Source organism: Stegostoma tigrinum, chromosome 16 (genome assembly GCF_030684315.1).
Source record: "Stegostoma tigrinum isolate sSteTig4 chromosome 16, sSteTig4.hap1, whole genome shotgun sequence".
NCBI lineage: Eukaryota > Metazoa > Chordata > Chondrichthyes > Orectolobiformes > Stegostomatidae > Stegostoma > Stegostoma tigrinum.
The window spans coordinates 49,133,490-49,155,859 of record NC_081369.1 but is presented as its reverse complement, the minus strand read 5'-3'; the positions used below and the strand labels follow the sequence as shown (position 1 = coordinate 49,155,859).

The 22,370-nt window shown below is 42.0% G+C and overlaps 1 protein-coding gene across 1 annotated transcript in view; it reads right to left on the bottom strand.

Moving 5' to 3' along the window:
- Nucleotides 1–19,865: 19,865 nt before the first annotated feature.
- The window catches only part of usp10 (ubiquitin specific peptidase 10), a 66,499-nt gene continuing 63,994 nt past the window's right edge, over nucleotides 19,866–22,370 (bottom strand). The window contains exon 14 of the mRNA XM_048546577.1: nucleotides 19,866–21,943. Within this exon, the coding sequence (XP_048402534.1) occupies nucleotides 21,756–21,943 (188 nt within the window). The 3' untranslated portion in view covers nucleotides 19,866–21,755. The remainder of the gene's footprint in view (nucleotides 21,944–22,370) is intronic.

The following is a 22,370-nucleotide window of genomic DNA, read 5'->3' as shown; positions in this document are numbered from 1 at the left end:
TAACATTACAGAATTGCTGCTACAACAAAATTAAAATAGTAGCACAGACGGTAAGCATAAAAAGAAATATCAGGACTCTCTTAATGGGTCAATTGTATCAGACACCTGTCAGAGCAAAATTGTTAGGTTTTATCCCATGTGGGGAGTTAAAAGCCTTCCCCAGCTCAGACAGAAGCTAAGCACATTCCAAGATAGACCAGAAAATAATTGGCAGATTCTGCTAATTGCTGCCCAGCAACTTCTACGGGAAAGAAATTACATACAGATTGTCCAGCTATACAATAAAACTTTTAAATTTGGGTGGAAACACAAAACAAGGCCTTTATGAGAGAAAGCAAAGTTTTGAAATTATTTATTTAAAAACTATGCTTTATCAGTGTTCAGATTCAAATAGCATTATAGGGAAAAGAAGTTTCAATTTGTCATTGCGGTGAGGGAAATCCTCTTCAGTTTGCTGTGTAGATAACTCTGGACACATATTTGGTCCTTTTCTTTCCACCATAGGGAAGTGATATTGCTCCATTGTTATATTGTTCAGAGGTTATATTTGCAGGTTTCCAACTATTTAAATCTCAGGATTAGTTAATTTCCATAAGCGGCAGAGTCTCTACCATTATATACTCTGAAGGAAACATCTGAAGATCTGCTGGAAATAAAAAAAATCTTGTTTTGTGCAAATACATTAGGCTGCTGCATCACCATGTGTTCCGGTCTGTGGGGTTTAATGGTAACCCATGGAAAGCAAACTATTATATCAAATCCACAGGCAACTGAATCTGTTGTTATCTGAAACAAATATTTTTAAAAGCTTTTTAAAAGCCTTTTCTGCCTTATCTCACTCTAGTTATAAAGATTCTGATCTATTACAGATCACACCCTCTACTAAAAGAGCCAAATCTATATGATTTTGCCTTCACACATTGAAACTTATATTTTTATCTGTTCCTCTCTGCCACAGTGCTGCTGTTTTGTAGAGTGACTAATGACCATATTCACCTAATCAGAGGTTTCCTGGCTTTTGACTTCCCTTTCACTATTTTTTGCCATGCTTCAGGGCTAGACAAAAGAAATAACATTTCCTTACTGTGAGATGTCAAAGTCTGAGAGAATGTATAGAATACCTCTGCCAACAGTGGAAGAACAATTCTGCAGTAGCTTGGAATTTGTGCTGTTTGTTCTTCATGTAATCACACAGCACAGGAAGCCATTTGGTCTGTGTTACCTGTAAATAATGTCAGCAGAGTCTGACCAGACCAAAGGAGGTATCTCTTATAGGAGAAAGATGACTGGTGGTGGTTTAACCTGAGGGTCACCATACCCCAGGCAAGAAGAGAGATTGAGAAGGAAGGTCCATCTTTCTCAAGAACCCTCACTTGATGAACCTACACTGGTGATGTCACTGTGCATTGAAAATTGGCTGTCCAGCAAACGGAGAAAATGTGATGCCCACTCCTACCTCTGAAACAGCTATCAGTCAGTACCACTCTCAGACTCTTTCTCCATAGTCCAGCAAAACTTTCATCTTGACTATACATCCAATTCCCTTTTGAAGGGGATAACTGATTATTTTCACATCATCAATTCAGACAACAAAGCCCATTTCATAACTTAATAAGAAAGAAGCACTTCCCTTGGCATCTTCTAGTTATGACTTCAATTTTATGTTCTCTGCTTGCACAGACTCATGCACCTCCCTAACTTCTCCGTTCAAACCCCACAATATCAAATCTTCATTTCTATTTTTGTTCTAAGGTGAACAATCCCAGCTTCTTCAATTTCTCCACACAACTAAAATTTCTTCATCCTGGCCACCTTTCAGTAAATAACCTCTGTATGTTGTCCAAAAACTTAACGTTTTTTCTAAAGTGTAGCACTAAAAGCCAGAGATAATACTACAGTTGAGGTCTAACCAATTATTAATAAAGATTCAGTCTAACCTCCTTGCTTTTGTGGAAGGTTTACAACAAGTGCCTCACAAGAAACCATTGTTATCAAAATAGCAGGAGCCAGGGCAGGTATCCTAATTGGCAGGATGTAATTAAAGGTGACCCACGGGGAATTGTATTGGGGCCTCATTGATTCAGTGTACTTGTTAGCAATTTAGATGACAGAATAGAGAGCTATGTGCCCAAGTTTACTGGTGACACAATGCAGAAAGGCAGGCAATATTGTAAACAGTGTCAGCAGAAGTTAAAATAAAGTTCAGGCTACACTTAAAGTGGCAAAATGCTAGAAGGCATGGATGTCCAAAGATGCACAACAGTCATGGACATAGATTAAAATATCACAGTCAAATACAAGGGAAAAATTAAAAAAAAGTAAATGGATGCTGAGATAACAAGTTGTAGAGCTGGATGAACACAGCTGGCCAAGCAGCTTCTTAGGAGAAGGAAAGCTGACATTTCGTGTCTGGACCCTTCTTCAGAAATGGGGGAGGGGAAGTGGATTCTGAAATAAATAGGGAGAGATGGGGAAGTGGGTAGAAGATGGATAGAGGAGAAGGTAGTTGGAGAGGAGACAGACAGGTTAAAGAGGTGGGGTTGGAGCCAGTAAAGGTGAGTGTAGGTGGGGAGGTAGGGAGGAGATAGGTCAGTCCAGGGAGGACAGACAGGTCAAGGGGGCGGGATGAGGTCAGTAGGTAGGAGATTCGGGTGGGGCCTGAGATGGGAGGAGAGTACAGGTGGGAGGAAGGACAGGTTAGGGAGGTGGGGACAAGCTTTTTGGAACGAGGGCATTCTCGACTACTGAGGGGGTCAAGTTGTGGTCTTGCAAAATGAGGACATCTGAGATGTACGGAGTGGAATGCCTCATCCTGGGAGCAGATGTGGCGGAGGTGAAGTAATCGGGAATAGGGGATAGCATTTTTGCAGGAAGGTGGTTGGGAGGATGCTGGTCTCATTATCTAGAGGGTTAGAATACAAGGAGTTAATAATCATGTAACAGTAATACAAAGCACTGATTAGACCAAAGGATATAGAAGCAGAATTAGGCCTTTAGCCCTTCAGCATGCTCCACCATTCAATCATGGCTGATGTATTTCTCAAACCCATTCTCCTGCCTTCTCCCTACAACCCTTGATCCCCTTACCCGTCAAGAATCTATTGCTGTCTTACATACACTCAATTGGGTGGCCTCCACAGCCCTCTGTGGCAATGAATTACACAGGTTCACCACCATTTATCTGAAAAAAATGCCTCCTCATCAGTCCTCCAACGGTTTGTCCCTTCACTCTGAGGTTGTGCCCTTGAGTCCTAGTCTCTCCTACTAGTGGAAACATCTTCTCCATGTCCACTGTATCCAGGTGTCTCCGTATTTTGTAGGCTTCAATCTCCCCTCAATCTTCTAAATTTTATTGAGTACAGACCCTGAGTCCTCAACCACTCCTCACATGACAAGCCCTTCATCACTGGAGTTGTTCTCATAAACCTCCTGTGGATCCCCTCCAACCTAAAACAGTTCACAATAATCCGAATATGTTCTGACCTGAGCCTTATCCACCCCCAGCAGTACATTTCTCCTCTTGTATTCTAGCCCTCTTGAAATGAATGCTAACATTGCATTAAAAACCAAAAGCACTGTGGATGCTATAAATCGGGAGCAAAAACAAAGTTTCTGGAAAAACTCAGCAGGTCTGGCAGCTTCTGGAGAGGAGAAAACAGAGTTAACGTTTCGGGTCCGGTGACCCCTCCTCAGCATTGCCTTCCTAACTGCTCACTGAACCTTCGTGTTAACCTTAGGAAATTCGCAACTGCTTTGTGCCTCAGATTTCCAAATTTTTCCCTATTTAGAAAATAGTGTTTGCCTCTATTCTTCCTACCAAAGTGTATAATTTGACACTTCCCCTTTGTATCCTATCTACCATTTCTTTGCCCACTATCCTAGGCTGTCCAAGTCCGTCTGCAGCCTCACTGCTTCCTCAACACTACCTGACCCCCACCAATCTTTGTGTCATCTGCAAACATCGCAACAATTTTCTCAGTTCCTTTGTCCAGATTGTTAATGTATAACATGAATAGTTGTGGTCCCAACACTGACCCTGGAAAACCCCACTAGTCACCGGCTGCCATTCTCTAAAAGACCCCTTAATCGCTACTCTCTGCGTTCTGCCAGTCAGCCAATCATCTGTCTATGCCAGTAGTTTTCCCCTAACACCGTGCACTTTTATTTAGCAGACTCCTGCGCAGCGCCATGTCAAAGGCCTTCTGGAAATCCAATTGGATCATGCCTACTAGCTCTCCTTTGCCTAATTTCTTGTTAGCTCCTTAAAGAATTCTGACAGATTTGTTAGACATGACCTCCCTTTGATAATGTCATACTGACTCAATCCTATTTTACCATGCACTTCAAGTATACTTATCCTTGCAAGCAATCTTATCTATAATAATGGACACTAAAATCTTACCAACAACTGTGGCCTGGCTAATTGTTTCCTGTCTTTTACATGCCTCCTTTCTTAAACAGGGGTGTACAACCTATCTTCCAGGTCTTCTGAGATCCTCCTTGACTCTAGTGATTCCTGGAAGATGACCACCAATGACTGTCCACATTCCTTACCCAGCTCCTTCAGAACTATGAGGTGTAGCCCATCTGGGTTTGGGTGAATTATCCACCTTCAGAACTTTCAGCTTCCCAGTACCTTCTCTTAATGGTGACCATTACACTCATCTCTGCCTCCTGAATCTCTTGAAATTCTGGTATGCTGCGTGTCTTCCATCTGATTCAGTCTTCTTCCTCTCAAACAGGGTGAATTCTATCATATTATGGTCCTGAGGGGTTCCCTCACCTTCAGCTCCCTCACCAAGTCTGCCTCATTACACATTGAGAAACCCAGAATTATCTGTTCCCTGGTGGGTTCGACCACAAGCTGCTCCAAAACAAACTATGTCATGGTCATTCCATGGTTTCCTTTTTCTGTGATCAGTTACCAACCTAATTTTCCCAGTCCACTTACACATTATTGTCCCCCATGATTATTGTAATAGTATTTTTCTTATATCCCTTTTCTATCTCCTGATTTATTTTCTATTTCGTATCCTGACTACTGCTCAGAGTTCTGTACATAGCTCCCATCAGGGTCTTTATTCCTTTGCAGTTCCTCAACTCTGCCCGCACAGATTATATGCCTTCTGACTCTATTTCACTTCTTGCAATTAACTGAATTTCATTTCTTACCAACAGTGCAACCCCACCTCCTCTGCCTATCTGCCTAGGCCTTTTACAGGACATGTATCCTTGGATATTTCACTCCCAGCTTTGATCGCCTTGAAGCCACAGCTCTGTGATACTCAACACATCGTGTCCACCAATTTCAATCTGTGCTACAAGCTCATTTTCTTTACTTCATGTACTGCTGCATTTAAGGACAACACTCTCAGTCATGCTTTGACTGCCCCCCCCCCCCTCAAATAGTTATCCCCTTATCTGCTGTGCCTGAAATTAGATTCCTTTCCTTTCTATACTCTCTCTCTTATTATTAGTTCTGGGAACCTTAACCTCCGCTTAGCCCTCCATGCCCACTCCAAATCCACCCCTTCTGACTTTTTCCACAATTTTCCAAGCAACTGAACCCACACACTCACTATTTAATTTAAAGCCCTATCCACATGCAATTCACAAAGACCCTGGTCCCTGCATCACTCAGGTGGAGTGCGTCCCATTGAAACAGGACCCTCCTTCCCCATCTGGAGTACTGTGACCAGTTCCAAGGTTGCGCAGCTCAGGAAAAATACACTGAACTTGGAAGGAGTTTGGTGGCACGGTGGCTCAGTGCTTAGCACTGCAGCCTCACAGTGCCAGGGACTCAGGCTCAATTCCAGCCTCAGGTGACTGTCTGTGTGGAGTTTGCACATTCTCCCTGTGTCTGCGTGGGTTTCCTCCAGGTGCTCCGGTTTCTTCCCACAGTCCAAAGATGTGCAGGCTAGGTGGATCAGCCATGCTAAATTGCCCGCAGTGTTCAAGGGTGTGTGAGTTATAGGGGGATGGGTCTGGGTGGGATGCTTCAAGAGGCGGTGTGGACTTGTTGGGCCGAAGGGCCTGTTTCCACACTGTAGGGAATCTAATCCAATATATTTACTGGAATGACAACAGACAGGCAATATATAGCAGAAGCTGGAAATCTGAAAGGAGAAAGAGAAAACACTGGAAATACTGAGCAGCGCACGCAGCATGTGTGGAGAACAGCAGATGTAAATAGCAGATTTTTCCCAGGTAGTAGCTGACATAGGCAATTGTGAGACATTTGAGAATATACAGTGAGAATGGAAAGGTGACGTAGCCAAACACTGAAGCAAAACATCTGATTTTTTGCAAAGGGTTTCTACATCTAGTTGAGAATTTACTAGTGAGTGGAGAGGACCTATTTGCATGCATTTGGAATTTATTATTACTTAATCTCTCCTTGGTTATATGCAGTTTGCTACTTTCATTCACAGCGGAGAGAAACTAGAGGCACCAATTCTCAAAATGACATTCAAAATGGTTAGAGATAACAAGGTGTAGAGCTGGATGAACACAGCAGGCCAAGCAGCATCAGAGGAGCAGGAAAGCTGACGTTTTGGGTCTAGACCCTTTTTCAGGGGTTTAGTCCCGAAACATCAGCTTTTGTGCTCCTGAGATGCTGCTTGGCCTGCTGTGTTCATCCAGCTCCACACCTTGTTATCTCAGATTCTCCAGTATCTGCAGCTCATACTACTTCATTTGAAGTTTTTACTTGCCTCTTTTTATTCATTCACAGAATGTGGGTCTCACTGGCATGGACAGCATTTATCACACATTCCTATTTGCCCTGGAGATGGCGGCAGTGAGCTGCCTTCTTGAAGTGCAGTATTTTGGTTAATGTAGGTAGATCCACAATGCCTTTAGGGAGGGAGTTCCAAGAATTTGACACAGTGACACCGAAGGAGCAGTATTATATTTCTGAGTGTAGATAAATAGTGGCTCAGAGGCGATTTTGTAGGTGTTGCTCTTTCCATGTATCTGCTGCCATCATCCAATATGGTGGTGCTCTTGAACTTAGAAGGTGCTGTTTAAGGAGGCACAGTGAATTTCTGCAGTGCAGCTTGTAAATAGTACTTACTGCTGCTGCTGAGCATTGGTGGTGGGGGAGCAGATGTTGCTGATGTGGTGCCAGCCAAGCAAGCTGCAAGCATTCCATCACAGTCCTCACGTGAGACTCGCAGATGGTGGACAAGCTTTGGAAGTTAGGAGTTATGCACTTAGAATTCCTCGTCTCTGAATTGCTCTTGTAGCCATTGCATTTATGTGGCTAGTGCGGCTCAGTTTCCGGTCAATGGTCACTTTCAGGATGCTGATAGTCAGCAGTACCATTGAATGCCAAAGGGTGATAGTTATATTGTCTATTATTGGAGATGTTCCAACCAGACATGCTGAGTTGTCTTCCATTTGCATTCCGGTGTGGACTTCGCAGTCAACGTGGGCATGAAGGGTATTGTGGATAAGCAGGATGAAGAACATCCAACCAGAGGATGCTGACTCATCTTTTGTTTGCATTCTGGGAATGGACAAAATCCTGTCTAAGGTTATCACCAACTGGGTCAAGGTGGCTCTGAGATCAGTGATTCACCCTGACCAAACCTGTCCTAAACTGGTCAAACAATCTCCAAGAGCCTTGAGCTCCTCAGGGATACGTTCGCCTACGTGCAAGACATGGGGATCAATGCCTGCCTCATCAGCCTGGACCAGGAGAAGGCCTTTGACAGGATAGTGCATATGTTCACGTGGGACATGCTTTCCAAAATGGACTTTTGGGAGGGAATGGGCAAATAGATTTGACTGCTCTACGCCAACATCATGAGCGCAATCTCAATCAATGAGTTCAGATCAGAAAGCTTCCCGATCAGATCCAGGGTCAGGCAGGGCTGCCCACTCTCTCTTGCCTTGTTTGTGTGTTGTATAAAGCCCTTTGCTCAGTCCAACAGGAAGGATAGGAGCCTAAGGGGGGTGATTATTCCAGGCAGCAGAAGCCTGCCGGCCAAAGCCTCCCTGTACATGGATGGCGTCACCATTTTCTGCTCAGATCCACTATCAGTGCACAGACTCTTGACCATCAGCAACCAGGTCAGCCTCAGGAGCCAAGGTAATTCAAGGCAAGAGCGAGGCCATGTTCTTTGGCAACGGGGCCAACCAACTCCCCATTCCCTTCGCCATCAGAACAGATGACCTGAAGGTGCTGGAAATATGGTTTGGAGGGACCGGGGCATGCACAAATTCTTGGGAAGGAGCGTATTGCCAAAGTTAAGCAGAAACGTGTCTTTTGGGAGCACTGCTCCTTCTGCATTGTGGGTAAAACCAGGTCATCAGGTGTGGGGACACTCTCTGTTGTGTTATGGAGGACAGGTTTGGCGTATGCCCCAAAACTGTGCTGTTTCAGCCACCCAAGCCATCCTCCATTTCATCTGGAAGCCTAATGTAGACTGGGTCTGCAGGGACTCTGTGTACGAAACTCTGGATAAGGAGGGGAAGAACGTACTCGATGTTGCCCTCACCCTGATAGTCACCTCTGTGTGTGGCTACATCAAGCTGTGTGTAGACCCTCAGTAGGCAAACGCCAGTCTCACTATGTACTGAGGCTCTACCTGTCTTCAGTGTTGCTAAGGGTGGGACTGACCTTGTTGCCACTGAACAGTCCAAGTAATTGAATCATTCCATATCACCTGTCCATCCTAAAGAAATTTGAAAACAAAAACACTTTGACCATGAGACCATCAGGAAGTGGTCAGCACGTAGCGTCCTCGAGACCCTAACGGAAAGGGAGAGGGTGGTTCCTGTCGCATGGTTCCGTGAGCAGACTGTCACAGTCATTGGCAGAATGCCTCATGACCAGAACTTTCCAACAAGACATCACTTGGCTGATGGTCACCCTATGCTGCCCTTGAAGCGACTGCAGGGTGTTAAGCCTGTCACACATCTCCTCCTGGAACGTGCCTTTGCAAAGGAAATCTGAAGGAAGATGCAGTGGTTTGTGTCGAGGTTTGTGCCAAGCAGCTCCGTACTCTGTGCCCTACGGTCCGGGTTGCACACCAAGACAAACATCAGTTGCACCTGAAGGATGCTCTTTGATCTGCCTGAAACTTGTTAGTCTTCCAGAGCAGGGAGTTGACCCCAACTGAGTGTTGCAGACTGGCACATTCCAAGGTCCAGGACTATGTGCTGAGGGATGCATTGAAGCTTGGGGCAGCTGCTGACAAGGCACAGTGGGGAAAGACCACCATCTGAAGTCTTCCTGCTGAAGGTAAATGGTATTCCATGCAGTTATGGGGCCCTGGTAGTTTATCAAATATTTGTAAACAACGGTACAATCTTGTTTGCTTAATATGCAACTCAGCAGAACCAAAGTGCTTTTGAGTCAATGCACATATACAAAGAGATTTTTTTTAAATCAATAAAGTATATTTTTGAAATAAAATGAAAAAAGAATAAGCTCTGGGAATGTACTTCACAGTCAGTGTGGGCATGAAGGGTATCGTGTAAGAACCTGATGTTAAGAACTTATTGGCCCCAAACATTACATCACTGTGTGTTTCCATCCCTTCTTCCTCCACTAACCAAAAGAAAAGGGTAAGGTAGGTTCAGAGGAGACAGAACATTGTGAGGGGATAATCAGGAGTGTGGTTCCAGCAAGTAAAGGAGTCTGAACCTAAACAGTTTCTGGAAACTGTTATCAGTGAGTAACAAGTAAGTTTTGAGAAATTGTTATGGGAGCAGAGAACATCAGGAGCTTCAATTTAGTATTAAAAGGATTTAACGTTGGAAGGATTAACTAACTTAAAGGGGGAAGACCTGGCAGGAGAGCTCCAAATTGTAGTCTGCTCCTCTTGCTTGATGTGGGAAGCCCGACACTTTTCCAATGCCCCAGACCTGCATGTACGCAATAACTGTCTCCGGCTACAGTTCCTGGAAGCTGGAGTTTCAGAGTTGGGCACACTGTGGAGCATTTGTGAGGCAGAGAGTGTCATGGAAAGCACGTACAGAAAGGTGGTCACACCGCAGATTCAGACTCCACAGGCAGGAAGGGAATGGGTGCCCGCCAGGCAGAGCAGGAGGGTGAAGCAGGCAGGAATCTCCTGTGGCTATTCCTCTGCAAAACAGGTTTTGGATGCTGTTGAAGGGAATGGCCTTTTGGGGATAACAGCAGCAGCCAAATTCATGGAACTATAGTTGGCTCTGATGCAGAGGGAGGGAGAGATAGGCACAGAAATGCTATAGTTATGGGGATTCAATTGTAAGGGGAATAGATTAGCGTTTCTGTGGTCGCAAACAAGAGGTTAGAATGGCATGTTGTTCCCCCCTTACCCAGCCCAAGGATCCTGGATGTCTCTGAGCGGCTGCAGGACATTCTGGAGGGGGAGGGCAGCCAGTAGCCGTGGTACATGTTGGTAATAATGATCTAGGTTAAAAAAAGAAGGGGGATGAGGTTCTAAAAGCAGAATATAGAGAACTAGAAAGAAAGTTGAAATGTAGGACCTCAAAAGGTAGTTATCTCAGGATTACCACAAGTGCCATGAGCTAGGCAGAGTAGAAACAGCAGGATTACATAGGATGAACACATGGCTGAAGATGTGGTGTGAGGGAGTGGGTTTCAGATTCGTGGGGCATTGGGACCAGTACAATCTGGACTGGTTACATCTGGGCAGGACAGGGACTGATGTCCTTTGGGGGACACTTGGTAGAGCGTTGGGGAGAGTTTAGTGTGGCAGTGGGATGGGAACCAGAGGAGAAGAGTAGTAGATGCAGAAATTGTGGGAGAGGAGTAGAAACCAAAGCAAACATTGCTAAGAACAAGAACAGGCAGGGAAATGCTGATGAAAAGAACAGGGGAGGTGGTCTGAAATGCATATGTTTCAATGCAAGAGTTATAGTAGGCAAGGCAGATAAACTTAGAGCTTTGGTTAGTACTTAGAACTATGACATTATTGTGACTATAGAGACTTAGCTGAAAGAGTGACAAGACTGACAACTGGATGACCCAGGTTTTAAGTGTTCCATGTGTGACAGAAAGGGAGGTAAAAGGGTTGGGGGAGATGCATTACTGGTAAGGGAGTATCTCACAGCTGTACTGAAGGAAGACATATCAGAGGGTTTGTGCAGTGCAGCAATACGGGTCGAGCTCAGGTAAAGGAAAAGTGAAGTCATAATGTATTATGCAGTCCTCCCAACAGGCAACAGGAGATAGAGGAGAGAATATGGAGAGAGATTTTGGAAAGATGTAAAATCAGCAGGGTTGCTCTGGTGGGTGATTTTAGCTTCCATTCTCTTGACTTGGACTCACTACATGTTGTAGGCTTGGATGGGGCAGAATTTGTAAGGACCATTCAGGAAGAATTATTCACACAATATGTAAACAATCCAACCAGGGGAAGGGGTTATATTGTACCTGGTTTTGGGAAATGAATCTGGCCAGGTGAGTGAAGTTTCAGTGAGGGAGCATTTTGGGAGTAGTGATCATAATTCTATGAGTTTTAAGATCCTCATGGATAGGGATAATAGCTGTCCTTGTACGAAGGCATTAAATTGGACGAAGGCAAGTTACAACAATATTAGGCATGAACTGGATAATTTTTATTGGAGAGAAGTGTTTGAGGGTAAATCTACATTGGGCATGTGGGAGTATTTCAAACAGCAGTTGCTAAGAGTTTAGGAGCTGCACATTCCTGCAAGATTGAAGTTCAGGTATGGCAAATTACACAAACCTTGGATGACCAGAAATATTATGACCATGGTCAGAAAGTAAAAGGAAGTATACATAAGGTCTAGGAGGATGCGATGAATCCCTTGAAATATATAAGGAAAGTAGGAAAGGCCTTAAATAAGGAATTTGAAGGGGAAAGGGGGTCACCAAACGTCATTAGCAAACAGAATTAAAGAGAATCCCAAGGCTTTCTACATGTATGTAAAAAACAAGATGGTAGTCAGGGAAAGAGTTGGTCTACTCAAGGACAAAGGAGGGAAACTAAAAGCCAAAAGAAGTAGGTGAGGTCCTTACCAAATACTTTGTGTCAGTATTCACCAAAGAGAAGGAATTGGTGGAAGATGATCTCAGGGAAGGGAGTATTGAGCTTCTAAGCCAAGTTGCTACTAAAATGGAAGAGATGTTGTCTGGCTTAAGTATTAAGGTAGACAAGTCCTAGGGTCCTGATGGGATCTATCCCAGAATATTGAGGGAGGCAAGAGAACAAATTGCTGGAGCTTTGACAGACATCTAAGTCTCAGAAGACTGGAGAATAGCCAGTGTTGTCCCATTGTTTAAGAAGGGTAACAGGGATAATCCTGGAAATTACAGACCCATGAGTCTTATGTTGGTGGAAGGGATATTATTGGAAAAGATTCTCAGAGACAAGATCTATTCGCATTTAGAAGCAGATGGACTTACTAGCAATAGATAGCATGGTTTTGTGTGGGGAGGTTATGCCTCGCATACTTGATTGAGTTTTTGGAGGAGGTGACGAAGATGACTGATGAGGGAAAAGTGGTTAAAGTTGTCTACATGGACTTCAGTAAAGCCTTTGACAAGACCCCTCATGGCAGACTAGCACAAAAAGGTGAAGTCACATGGTCTCGGGATGAGTTGGCCAGATGGCTGCAGAACTGGCTTAGACATAGGAGACAGATGGTAGCAGTGAAAGGATGTTTTTCAGAATGGAGGATTGTGACTAGTGGTGATCCACAGGGATCAGTGCTGGGGCCTCTGTTGTTTGTTGTCTGCATAAATGATTTGGAGGAAAACATCACTGTTCTAATTACTAACTTTGCAGACAATACAAAGATTGGTGCAGTTGCAGATAATGAGGAGGATTGTCAGAGGATACAGATATCGATTATAGAATTATAGAATAATACAGCATGGAAACCGGCCCTTTAGCCCAAACTGGTCCATGCTGACCACGGTACCCACTCAACTAGGTCCAATTGCCCATAATTGGTCTGTATCCCTCTAAACCCTTCCCATCCATGTACCGATCCAAATGATTATTAAGTGTTGTTATTGTGCCTGCCTCAACCACACTCTCTGGCAGCCCATTGCGTATATGCACCACTCTCTGTGTGAAAAAGTTGCCGCACCAGTCCTCCTTAAATCTTTCCCCACTCACTTTAAACCTATGTCCCCTAGTTTTCAATTCCCCATCCCTGGGAAAAAGACTATATGTATTCTTCCTATCTGTACACCTCATGATTTCATACACCCCAATAAGGTCACCCCTCATTCTCCTACATTCCAAAGAATAAACTCTTGCCTGGCCAACTGTCCCTATAACTCAGGCCTATTAGTCCTGACAAAAGCCTCATAAAACTTCTTTGCACACTTTCCAGTTTACATAATATTCCAAATGCGGCCTCACCAACGAAATACAACTGTAACAAAGTCTCCCAACTCCTGTACTCAGTGCCTCGATTGATGAAGGCCAGCATGCTAAATGCCTTTCACCGCCCTGTTTACCTGTGACACCACTTTCAACGAACTACGTACATATACTTCTATTTCCTCTGTTCCACAGCACTCCTCAGATCCTTACCATTCACTGTATAAGTCCTACCTTGGTTTGACTTTCCAAAGTGCAGCACCTCACACATCTGTATTGAATTGCTTTTGCCAATCCTCAGCCACTTCCCCATCTGATCAAGTTGATAACCTTCTTTGCTATTAACAATACCACCTAATTTTGTACCATCCACAAACTTACCAATCATGCTTCGTACATTCATATCCAGATCATTTGTGTAAATAATAAATAAAAAAAGGTCCCATCTCCTGTGGGCAGGAAAATGACAATGGAGTTTAATCTGGGCAAATGCAAGGTGATGCATTTGGAAGGTCAAGTGCAGGTGGAAATTATGTAGTGAATTACAGAACCCTTAGGGTGTATTGGTATGCAGGTCCGTAGATCACCGAAGGTAGCAGCACAGGTAAATAAGGTAGAAAAAGAGGCTTATGGTATGCTTGCCCTCATTGCAAGGTGTCCTAGACCCAATCACCTTCAGCTACTTCATCAAAGACCCTCAACTGATGATAAGGTTAGAAGAAGGGATGTTTAATGGTGACTGCAAATGTTCAGCACCATTCATGACAGCTCAGATACTGAAGCAGTCCATGTGTAAATGCAACAAGACTGGGCAATATCCAGGCTTGGCTGACAAGTGGTAATGTACAGTTGTTACCAGATATTGAAGTCTAACCCCTATGCAAAATTCAGATACCATTAACCTAGAAGCTAATGACAACAGAACTTTATACTCTCACCCAGTCACATTGTGATTTAACTTTCCAACTTGGACAGCTATTGAAGATTATGTTAAGAAAGTTAATTTGCAAAAAAAGTCATGATTTTAAAAAGTTTGTCCTGCAGCTCCACTTATTTGATGAAAACATGGCTAGGGGTGTGCCAAGTTTCAGAGCACAAGTCTTCATATCTACTGCTGGAATGTTGCCAGGGCTTTGCCATATCTGGTGCCTCTAACCACTTCTTGATATCGTGTGAGTGAACTGAATTGGGTCTACTGTACGATAATAAAATGTGAGGCTGGATGAACACAGCAGGCCAAGCAGCATCTCAGGAGCACAAAAGCTGACGTTTCGGGCCTAGACCCTTCATCAGATGAAGGGTCTAGGCCCGAAACGTCAGCTTTTGTGCTCCTGAGATGCTGCTTGGCCTGCTGTGTTCATCCAGCCTCACATTTTATTATCTTGGAATCTCCAGCATCTGCAGTTCCCATTATCTCTGGGTCTACTGTACAGTGCTTGGGCTAAGCAGATGACCCATTCTGGTTGAAGACAGTTATGAGTACTTCAGTTGGGAGAGGCAATGACTTGATGGTAATATTGCTGGACTTTATCCAGAGACCCAGATAAATGTCCTAGGGACCAGAGTTCGAATCCCACTACAGCAGATGGTGGAACTTGAATTCAAATAAAATAAAAACTGGAATTAAGAATCTAATGATGACCACGCATCCACTGCCGATTATCAGAAAAAAAAACAAAAAACTTTTTCCCCCCCCCACTAACTCCATTTCGGGAAGAAAAAACTGCCATCCTGACCTGCTGTGGTCTACATGCGACTCCAGACCCACAGCAATGTGGTTGACTCTTAGCTGCCTTCTGGGCAATTAGGGATGGGCGATAAACGCTGCCTAGCCAGCGACACCCTCATGCCATGAATAAAGAGAGAAAGGGTCTTATCTTTTACACTAATGGACTGGGCTTCCTCATCACAAAGTCACAATTCATAATTGGTACTAAACTAATACTTTGGTGGAAAAAATCAGTCCAGTGTTGCAGGATAATGACCTATCATCAGGACATTGACCTTAACAGGCAAATGAGAAACTTTTCAGATGATACAATGCTGGAAATAATTATTAAACAAAAAGCGCATAATCCTTTCAAAGAATACATCGAGGACTACACAATGAGAGCTATTTTCCATGGAATTTGTAAGGTTGTGATTTGATTGAATTTTCCAAATACTAAAGGGTCACAGAGTAGAGACAATTGATGTCTGCTGTTTGGGAGTCACATGAAAAATTGGAGTCGGGTCTTAAAGAGTGAATGAGGTATATTAGAAGTTTAAAATTCTGCTTTAAAATGAAGCTTGATGCTGTTTTAACTCCCAAGTTTAAATTTGAGTTAGAATTTTATTTACTGCAAGAGTTCCAAGTATTGTGACCTCCTTCTGCCTCTATCACAACCCTGGCAATTAACAAGTAAAGTAAGCAATTTTCCTAAAGGCAACTCCACCCAGGGAGAAAAGAAGAAAAAATGCATTACTGTGTAGTGTCCCGCAGTCTGAAAAAGAACTGTTCACTATTTTGCTTCCTGCATCTCAGCCAATTCCATATTCCTGCAGCCACAGCCTTTCTAAGCCCATGGGTTTTCTTATAAGGTGTGAAAGTGCAAGATCAACAATACAACTCTTTATATTTCAACAGCAAATTAAAGCCAAGGGATACTTGACACAGGGATGATCTACCCAAGACTCCAGACATGGCTTACCAAACATATTGATATTTCTTAATAAGCAAACTACCTAAAACTGGCATTGCCTCAATTTAACTCAATTCCTTACTTGTTGATTCAATTCTATGAACTGCAGTTCAACTTTGCAGTCTATGAAATAAACAACCAACAAGATAGATGTAGATATGAAGATTACAGATGACCCAGGAACTCACTCAATACAGGTTTGCCTAGTCAATAGCTTCAACCTTCTCACCTTATCTTGAGACAGGGGGAAGGTGTTTGAAGAGACTGAAGTCACTTTATACAGGGCTGATAAAATGCTGCATTCATTTGATTGATAGGTGCAATCAAGATGACAACAAATTACATACAGATTGCACACACTTTCTTCAGGGAGGGTTATGAGGTTTTAGTAATAATAGAAAAGAGAAGGTATCCAAAATGCCACCGCAGTGATCAGAGTCCTAGCAGTGGTGTAAGTTACCTGAGGATGACAGGGAACGCATTGAACAATCCACAAGAGAAACTGTTAACATCACAGAATCAAACAGCACAGAAAGTCTGGTCAGTCCATGCCAAATGTAATCCCAAACTAAACTAGTCCCACCTGCCTGTGCCTGGCCCATATCCCTCCAAACCTTTACTACTCATGTATCCATGCAAATGGCTTTTAAAAGTTGTAATTGTACCCACATCCTCCACTTCTTGAAGAAGGTCATTCCACACCTAAACCACCCTGCGTACAAAACAAAATTGCCATGTCCATGTTAAATCTCTCTTTCTCACCTTAAAAACGTGCCAAGTCTCAAAATTGGGGAAAAGACAATAACCTTCAATTCTCTCCTCCCACTCATTATTTTATAAACTTTATCAGGTCAGCTCACAACCCCCTACAAGCCAATTGAGAGTCCAAGCCTTTCTTTATGACTCAGATCTTCCATGCCAGGCATCAGCCAGGTAAATCTCTTCTGAACCCTCTCCAGCTTGACAATATCCTTCCTATAACTGAGTGACCAGAACTGGACACTGTATTCCAGAACATAACGAACACCTCAAGAAAACAAATCCCAAAAACTTGGAGGTCAATTGGCTGGGGTTTGAATCTATTTCTCAGCTTCTGTGACAGAACTGTATTTCTTTGAGTTGTGATCCTGTTGCAGAAGTATGTTACCTGGGTTTTCTGGAATGGGATCAGCGTACAGCCTTTTACTTTGATTTCGCCCAGGAACAAAAATTGTTGAGTGCAGCAGAGAAATCTGCAACACCAAGAAACTTGAAAAAAAGTTTTTGATTTGATTGATGAGTCCTGGCTGAAAACAGTACCTTGTCACCATGAAGCTTTATGTAGAAACTGGATAATGAGAAACATGTCTAAAGGCGTATCACTGCAGTGGAAAGAAACAGCTCTAGCAGAATTACTGAGATGTGACAAGACATCGATCAAAATCAATTGAGGAGTAACTTAAAAGGGGAAAGGAGATGAAGTGGCAAATGGATTTATGGCAGAAACTTCACGTTTTAACAAAGATCTGTAGCTTGGGTAGCGATTGGTTCATTGAGCTGACTGGTTTTCATGCAAACATTTCATTTTCCTTTTAACTGACCTCCTGTGCCTCTGTTGAAGCACTGTTGTTCCATCCCGTTCTGAACTTATGATCCGGTGTGTTACGGTGGGTAGAACTGGTCGTGCAGTTCTGCTGCGTGTTGGTGTTTATGTATCCTGGTGGCAAGTTTCCTCCCCATCTGCCTATGTAGTGTTTCTCACAGTTGCTGCATGGTATTTTTATATCACATTTGTCCTGCTCATTGTGGGTATGGGGTCATTTGCCTTTGAGTGTAACTGGCGAAACAGCAAAACTGTCTGACCAATTCTCCTTCGTTTCAATACATTCCAAAATAGAAGGGCATCAATTTGACTGGGACAAAAGTTACAGAGCAAGGACAAGCAAGACAAAGACAAGCATGAGAATTCCTGGAAGCCTGGTTTTCAACCATTGATGCAATTAACAAACGTGTTGAAATAGACCCCATCTACATACCATTATGGTACAAAACCAGAAATAAGACGGCCCACCGTGATATAACAAGGTGTAGAGTTGGATGAACACAGCAGGCCAAGCAGCATCAGAGGAGCTGGATCATATAAATTCAGAGTGGGACAGAACTTCAACGGAGGCTACACAGCACTAACAACGTCATCTCGGAGGGAGATGAAATGTTTGTACAAAACCCAGTCACAGTTCAGTGAACCAACAAGTCCTATGGTGGGAATTTTAAACACTTGAAAATGACTGTGGGCTAAAAATGAAAAAAACTGAGATGCAGTTAACGTAATTAAGATTCACTGTACACCATTAAAAATTCAATTTTGAATAGACCAGCCTCAATTTCTTCTGGTGTCTACCTAAGGGACAAGTACTTCAACTTCATGCGAAGATTAATGCAATCCCTCGTTGGGATACAAACGCAGCAAAATCTCTGGAGCAGCAGTGTAATTTAAGACAATTAACAGACTCACGTGGTTGACTGTGCATATGTGGGGACCAGAAGTTGGCAAGAGATTTACACCTTCGCATTGTTCTAAACTCAACTGCATAATAAGTTATTCAGTGTATTTCTGGTGAACCCTACTTGCATCACTGAAATGAATAGTTTCAGTTCTGGTATTGCTGAAAACAGAAACATTTTGATGAAGTTTTCCATCTTGCACATCAGGACAGAATTGCAAAAATTAAAAGATCCTAACGGAAATAACAGTTTACACTGTATGAGAAGAGGGTGCCGACTGGAAGGTAAGTGGACTCTGACTGGTACAGGCTTTTCCACAGACATGCATCAGGGAAGAGTTAACTGCCACATATCTGTTTAAATTTAAACCAGACAACTTGACTGACTCAACATTGCCATGGGGAATACACCAGGGAGCGATTGTTCCGCTTTTGTTAAAGTTGAAAAGGCACATGTTCCTTGTTGCAAAGACAAGGTCCTATGTGTGAATACAGGGAGCTTCCAGTACACGTGAATCACATTGTGAACGCAAATGAATCGTAAAACAGGTAGTTATTGTATTTTATAGTTTAGTCCTGAAGTTTCATCTGGCTATACAAGTAAAACTCAAAAATGAGAATTGATATTACTACTTCATCTCCTGGCAAACACTGAAAAAAAAAATCGGATGAAGGCACTAGACATAATGACAAAATTAAGACTCTTGGAAAAAACACGTTCACTATTTTAATTCAGTTCACATTTGTTGCTTGCTTGAGGTCTGGTTTCCTGGGCTGTACAGCCAAATTAAACATTGTCGAAGAACTGAAGGACAATTCTGTCAGTTTTATGAATGAAGTTCATATAGTGCCACCAAATAATTATGCACCATGAGCAAATTGGCAGCTGCTCTTCAGACTGCGTGTTTAATTTCACCTCAATCTGCCAAACTAAAGCAAACAAAAGCATAAAACAAACAATTCTCCCCCCAAGTGAACCATCTGTTGCATGCCACTGGGCTGCTAAAATTACTTAAATAAACCACTGCTGTGGTGTAATTGGTTTTGTGGTACTGAACTGGTTCTAATTGGCGATTTGAAGCTTTATCATCAGTCTCCCCAAATGGGAAAGTTTCATAAATTCCTTGCTTGTGTCAATAGGTAGAGTTGATCTGGTAACATAATGCATCACTTTGAGCAGGGTGAGAAAACCCGTTCTAACTAATAATGGTACTAATCTGCAATTTTTAGGCGGTATTTAGCACTTTTCACAGGTCAAAAATCTGAAAACGAGAATGCTATCAAGTTAACTGGAGAAAAATTCACACTTTAAACTTATTTAGGTACAACTTTTAACATTAATCAATCTGCAGGTTTGATATTAAACACACACTTTAACCAAGAAATGGTTAAAAAAGTTATAACTGAATTTATTGTAACATATGCAGGATTAAAACTTCAAATAGCAAGCAACAGATACTGTGCAAACTTGGAACCATTTTTGCCATCATTCTGATAAATAAAGCATATTACATAAAATGAAGATTCAAATAGGATATGGGGCAAACGTCTTGGTTAAACAGATTACACTTGCAATATTTCATAGTAATAGACTTTTATTCAAGGTAGTTTCATCTGCAAGACAACAAATTAACTCAAGATCAAGTTCACAGAATCTAAAAGCAAATCATTTGGTTACCACGTATGTATAGTTCTTTAAAAAGCTCCGAAAATATCTCACATTAAAATGTCAGCCATGTTTGGTCATTTAAGAAAGGATCTGAAGATAGGGGAACTCTTTATGAGGGAATGCACAAGTGAAGAATTAAAAAGGCTGGGAAAATAAGTTTTTGAATACATGAACTAAACAGATCATCAAGCAAAAATTGCAGATAGCTGTCTATCAATCCCTGGCAACCAAACATGGAAAAAGTTTTTAAAAACAGAGATTAAGTCCCCAGCACCAGCTACCCTCCATCCCAACAGAAACTGGTATCCTCACAACAATTACTAAAAACATTTGCCGCAGCCTAATGGGTTGAGAGACATTTCTTACGGCAGTAATAAGAATTCAGTTCATTAAAATACAGGTGCACTTTAATTCAAACTGTTAGCTGACAGAAGTATGGCAATAATGAGGACTTCTTTTGATGAGATCATTGCTAGCTTATTGGACAGGTGATAACATTTAATTGACCCAAACGAGCAATTAATTCCACCGGCATGGGAATAAGTTGGTGAGAACACTATAATTGTTGTGTGGCAATCAACAGTGGAATGAGTTGTCAGTTAACTGCAAGTTTGTAAGAATGTTATAATTAGCAAAAAAAAAGCATTTAATTACAGTGAAATTTCACAGGCAAGTATTTTGCTACAACCCAATTAAGGTGGTAGAAACAAAATTAAAAGGTGGCTTTTGTCTACATGTTTTTGATAGGGTAACTCTCAATTCTAGAACTGCAGAGGGTTTTAAATTTTGCCATTTTCTGGTACCAATACTGGGAAAGCTGAAACAGACTGTTCTCAAATCAAAATTCTTTGCACCATTGTGATCTTGCATCCAATTCACACCCAGTTATTTAAAGAGCTTGAAATGAATTTATTAACTGATGGGTGATAAACTCAATTTTCTATAAATATCACTAAATTGTGTACAGCTCCATTTCAACAATGAGAGAAGAGCAAAACCACAAAGTAAACAAAGCCAGACTGAACCATTAATGGAATTATATCAATCATCTTTTCTTTTTATATCAAGTTTCAACTGTGTACACAGAAGCATAATTGCAATCAGAAGTCTTAGTAACTGCATTAAAAGTTACAATCACCCATCTAAGCAGTCTCAATATTTCAACCTCAAATGTAGAATTGCATGTTATTTTGTAACGTGCAGTTTTAAGCATTTTCATTAAGCTTTTTGTTTAAAAACTGTCAGCATCCTACTGCTACTCAACACCCAGTAATATCACACGCGAGTTTTTCTCATCAAAACACCAAAGCATTCAGTACAATGGAACACTTATCCCTCCCCCAAAAACATGGGCTCAAGTGTTACCTATTATCAAAAGCAAAAACATTAGCAACTGATTTGTATGAAGTTAAAATGTTATGAAAGATGTCACAGACATATATCTACAAGATTTGCTGCTGGTGCACATCCCCAGGTTTTTCCCCTTTGAACTTAAATCTGAAGTTACTGAGAGTGGATTTGAAAAGTTGCAATGAGGGAGGGAAGGGTTTATCTGACAGTTGGTGCTCTGAAGGGTGAGATGCTAGAGCAACAGTGCACTGACAGTTCACAGCAGATCAACTCGGCGATAGTACAGGAGGTAGGCTGTACGTTCAGCAGAGGGCTTCACAACTTGGTACTGATTTATCACTTTCACTATCTGGTCATCAATGCGCAGCCAGCCGTTAAGACCAATGTGGAAGACATCTGTAGTGTAATGTCCACCAGTTGCACTGTTTCCATGGTGATAGACAACTGGAAAGAGAAAGAAAAACACAGTGGGGCATTGAAAATAAACAGGACACTTTTAAAGCTGACATTTATAGTCAACAATAGTCAAAATTCTGAAGACTTTTATAGTCAGTTTTATGAATACAAATGCGATACACAATTTAAAATTTAAAGCATTACTATATTTGGATTTTTAAAAATTTTCTTCAGTCGCAAAAAGATCACAAAGACAAGAAAAGTTGTTCAGCACATTTATCTGGTGCTTCCATTGGGAAACCTACAGCTCAGATTCTAGATCATAAACTTACAGTTTCATCTTTTGGAACACTAATTAATGGCTTGACTGTTGGATTTATGAATTTGAGCACTAATTCTGTTATAATAATCTTTAAAAAGTGTAAGTATTCTAAACCATTTTTAAACAAAGTTCAGTAGCTGCAAAACTCGTATG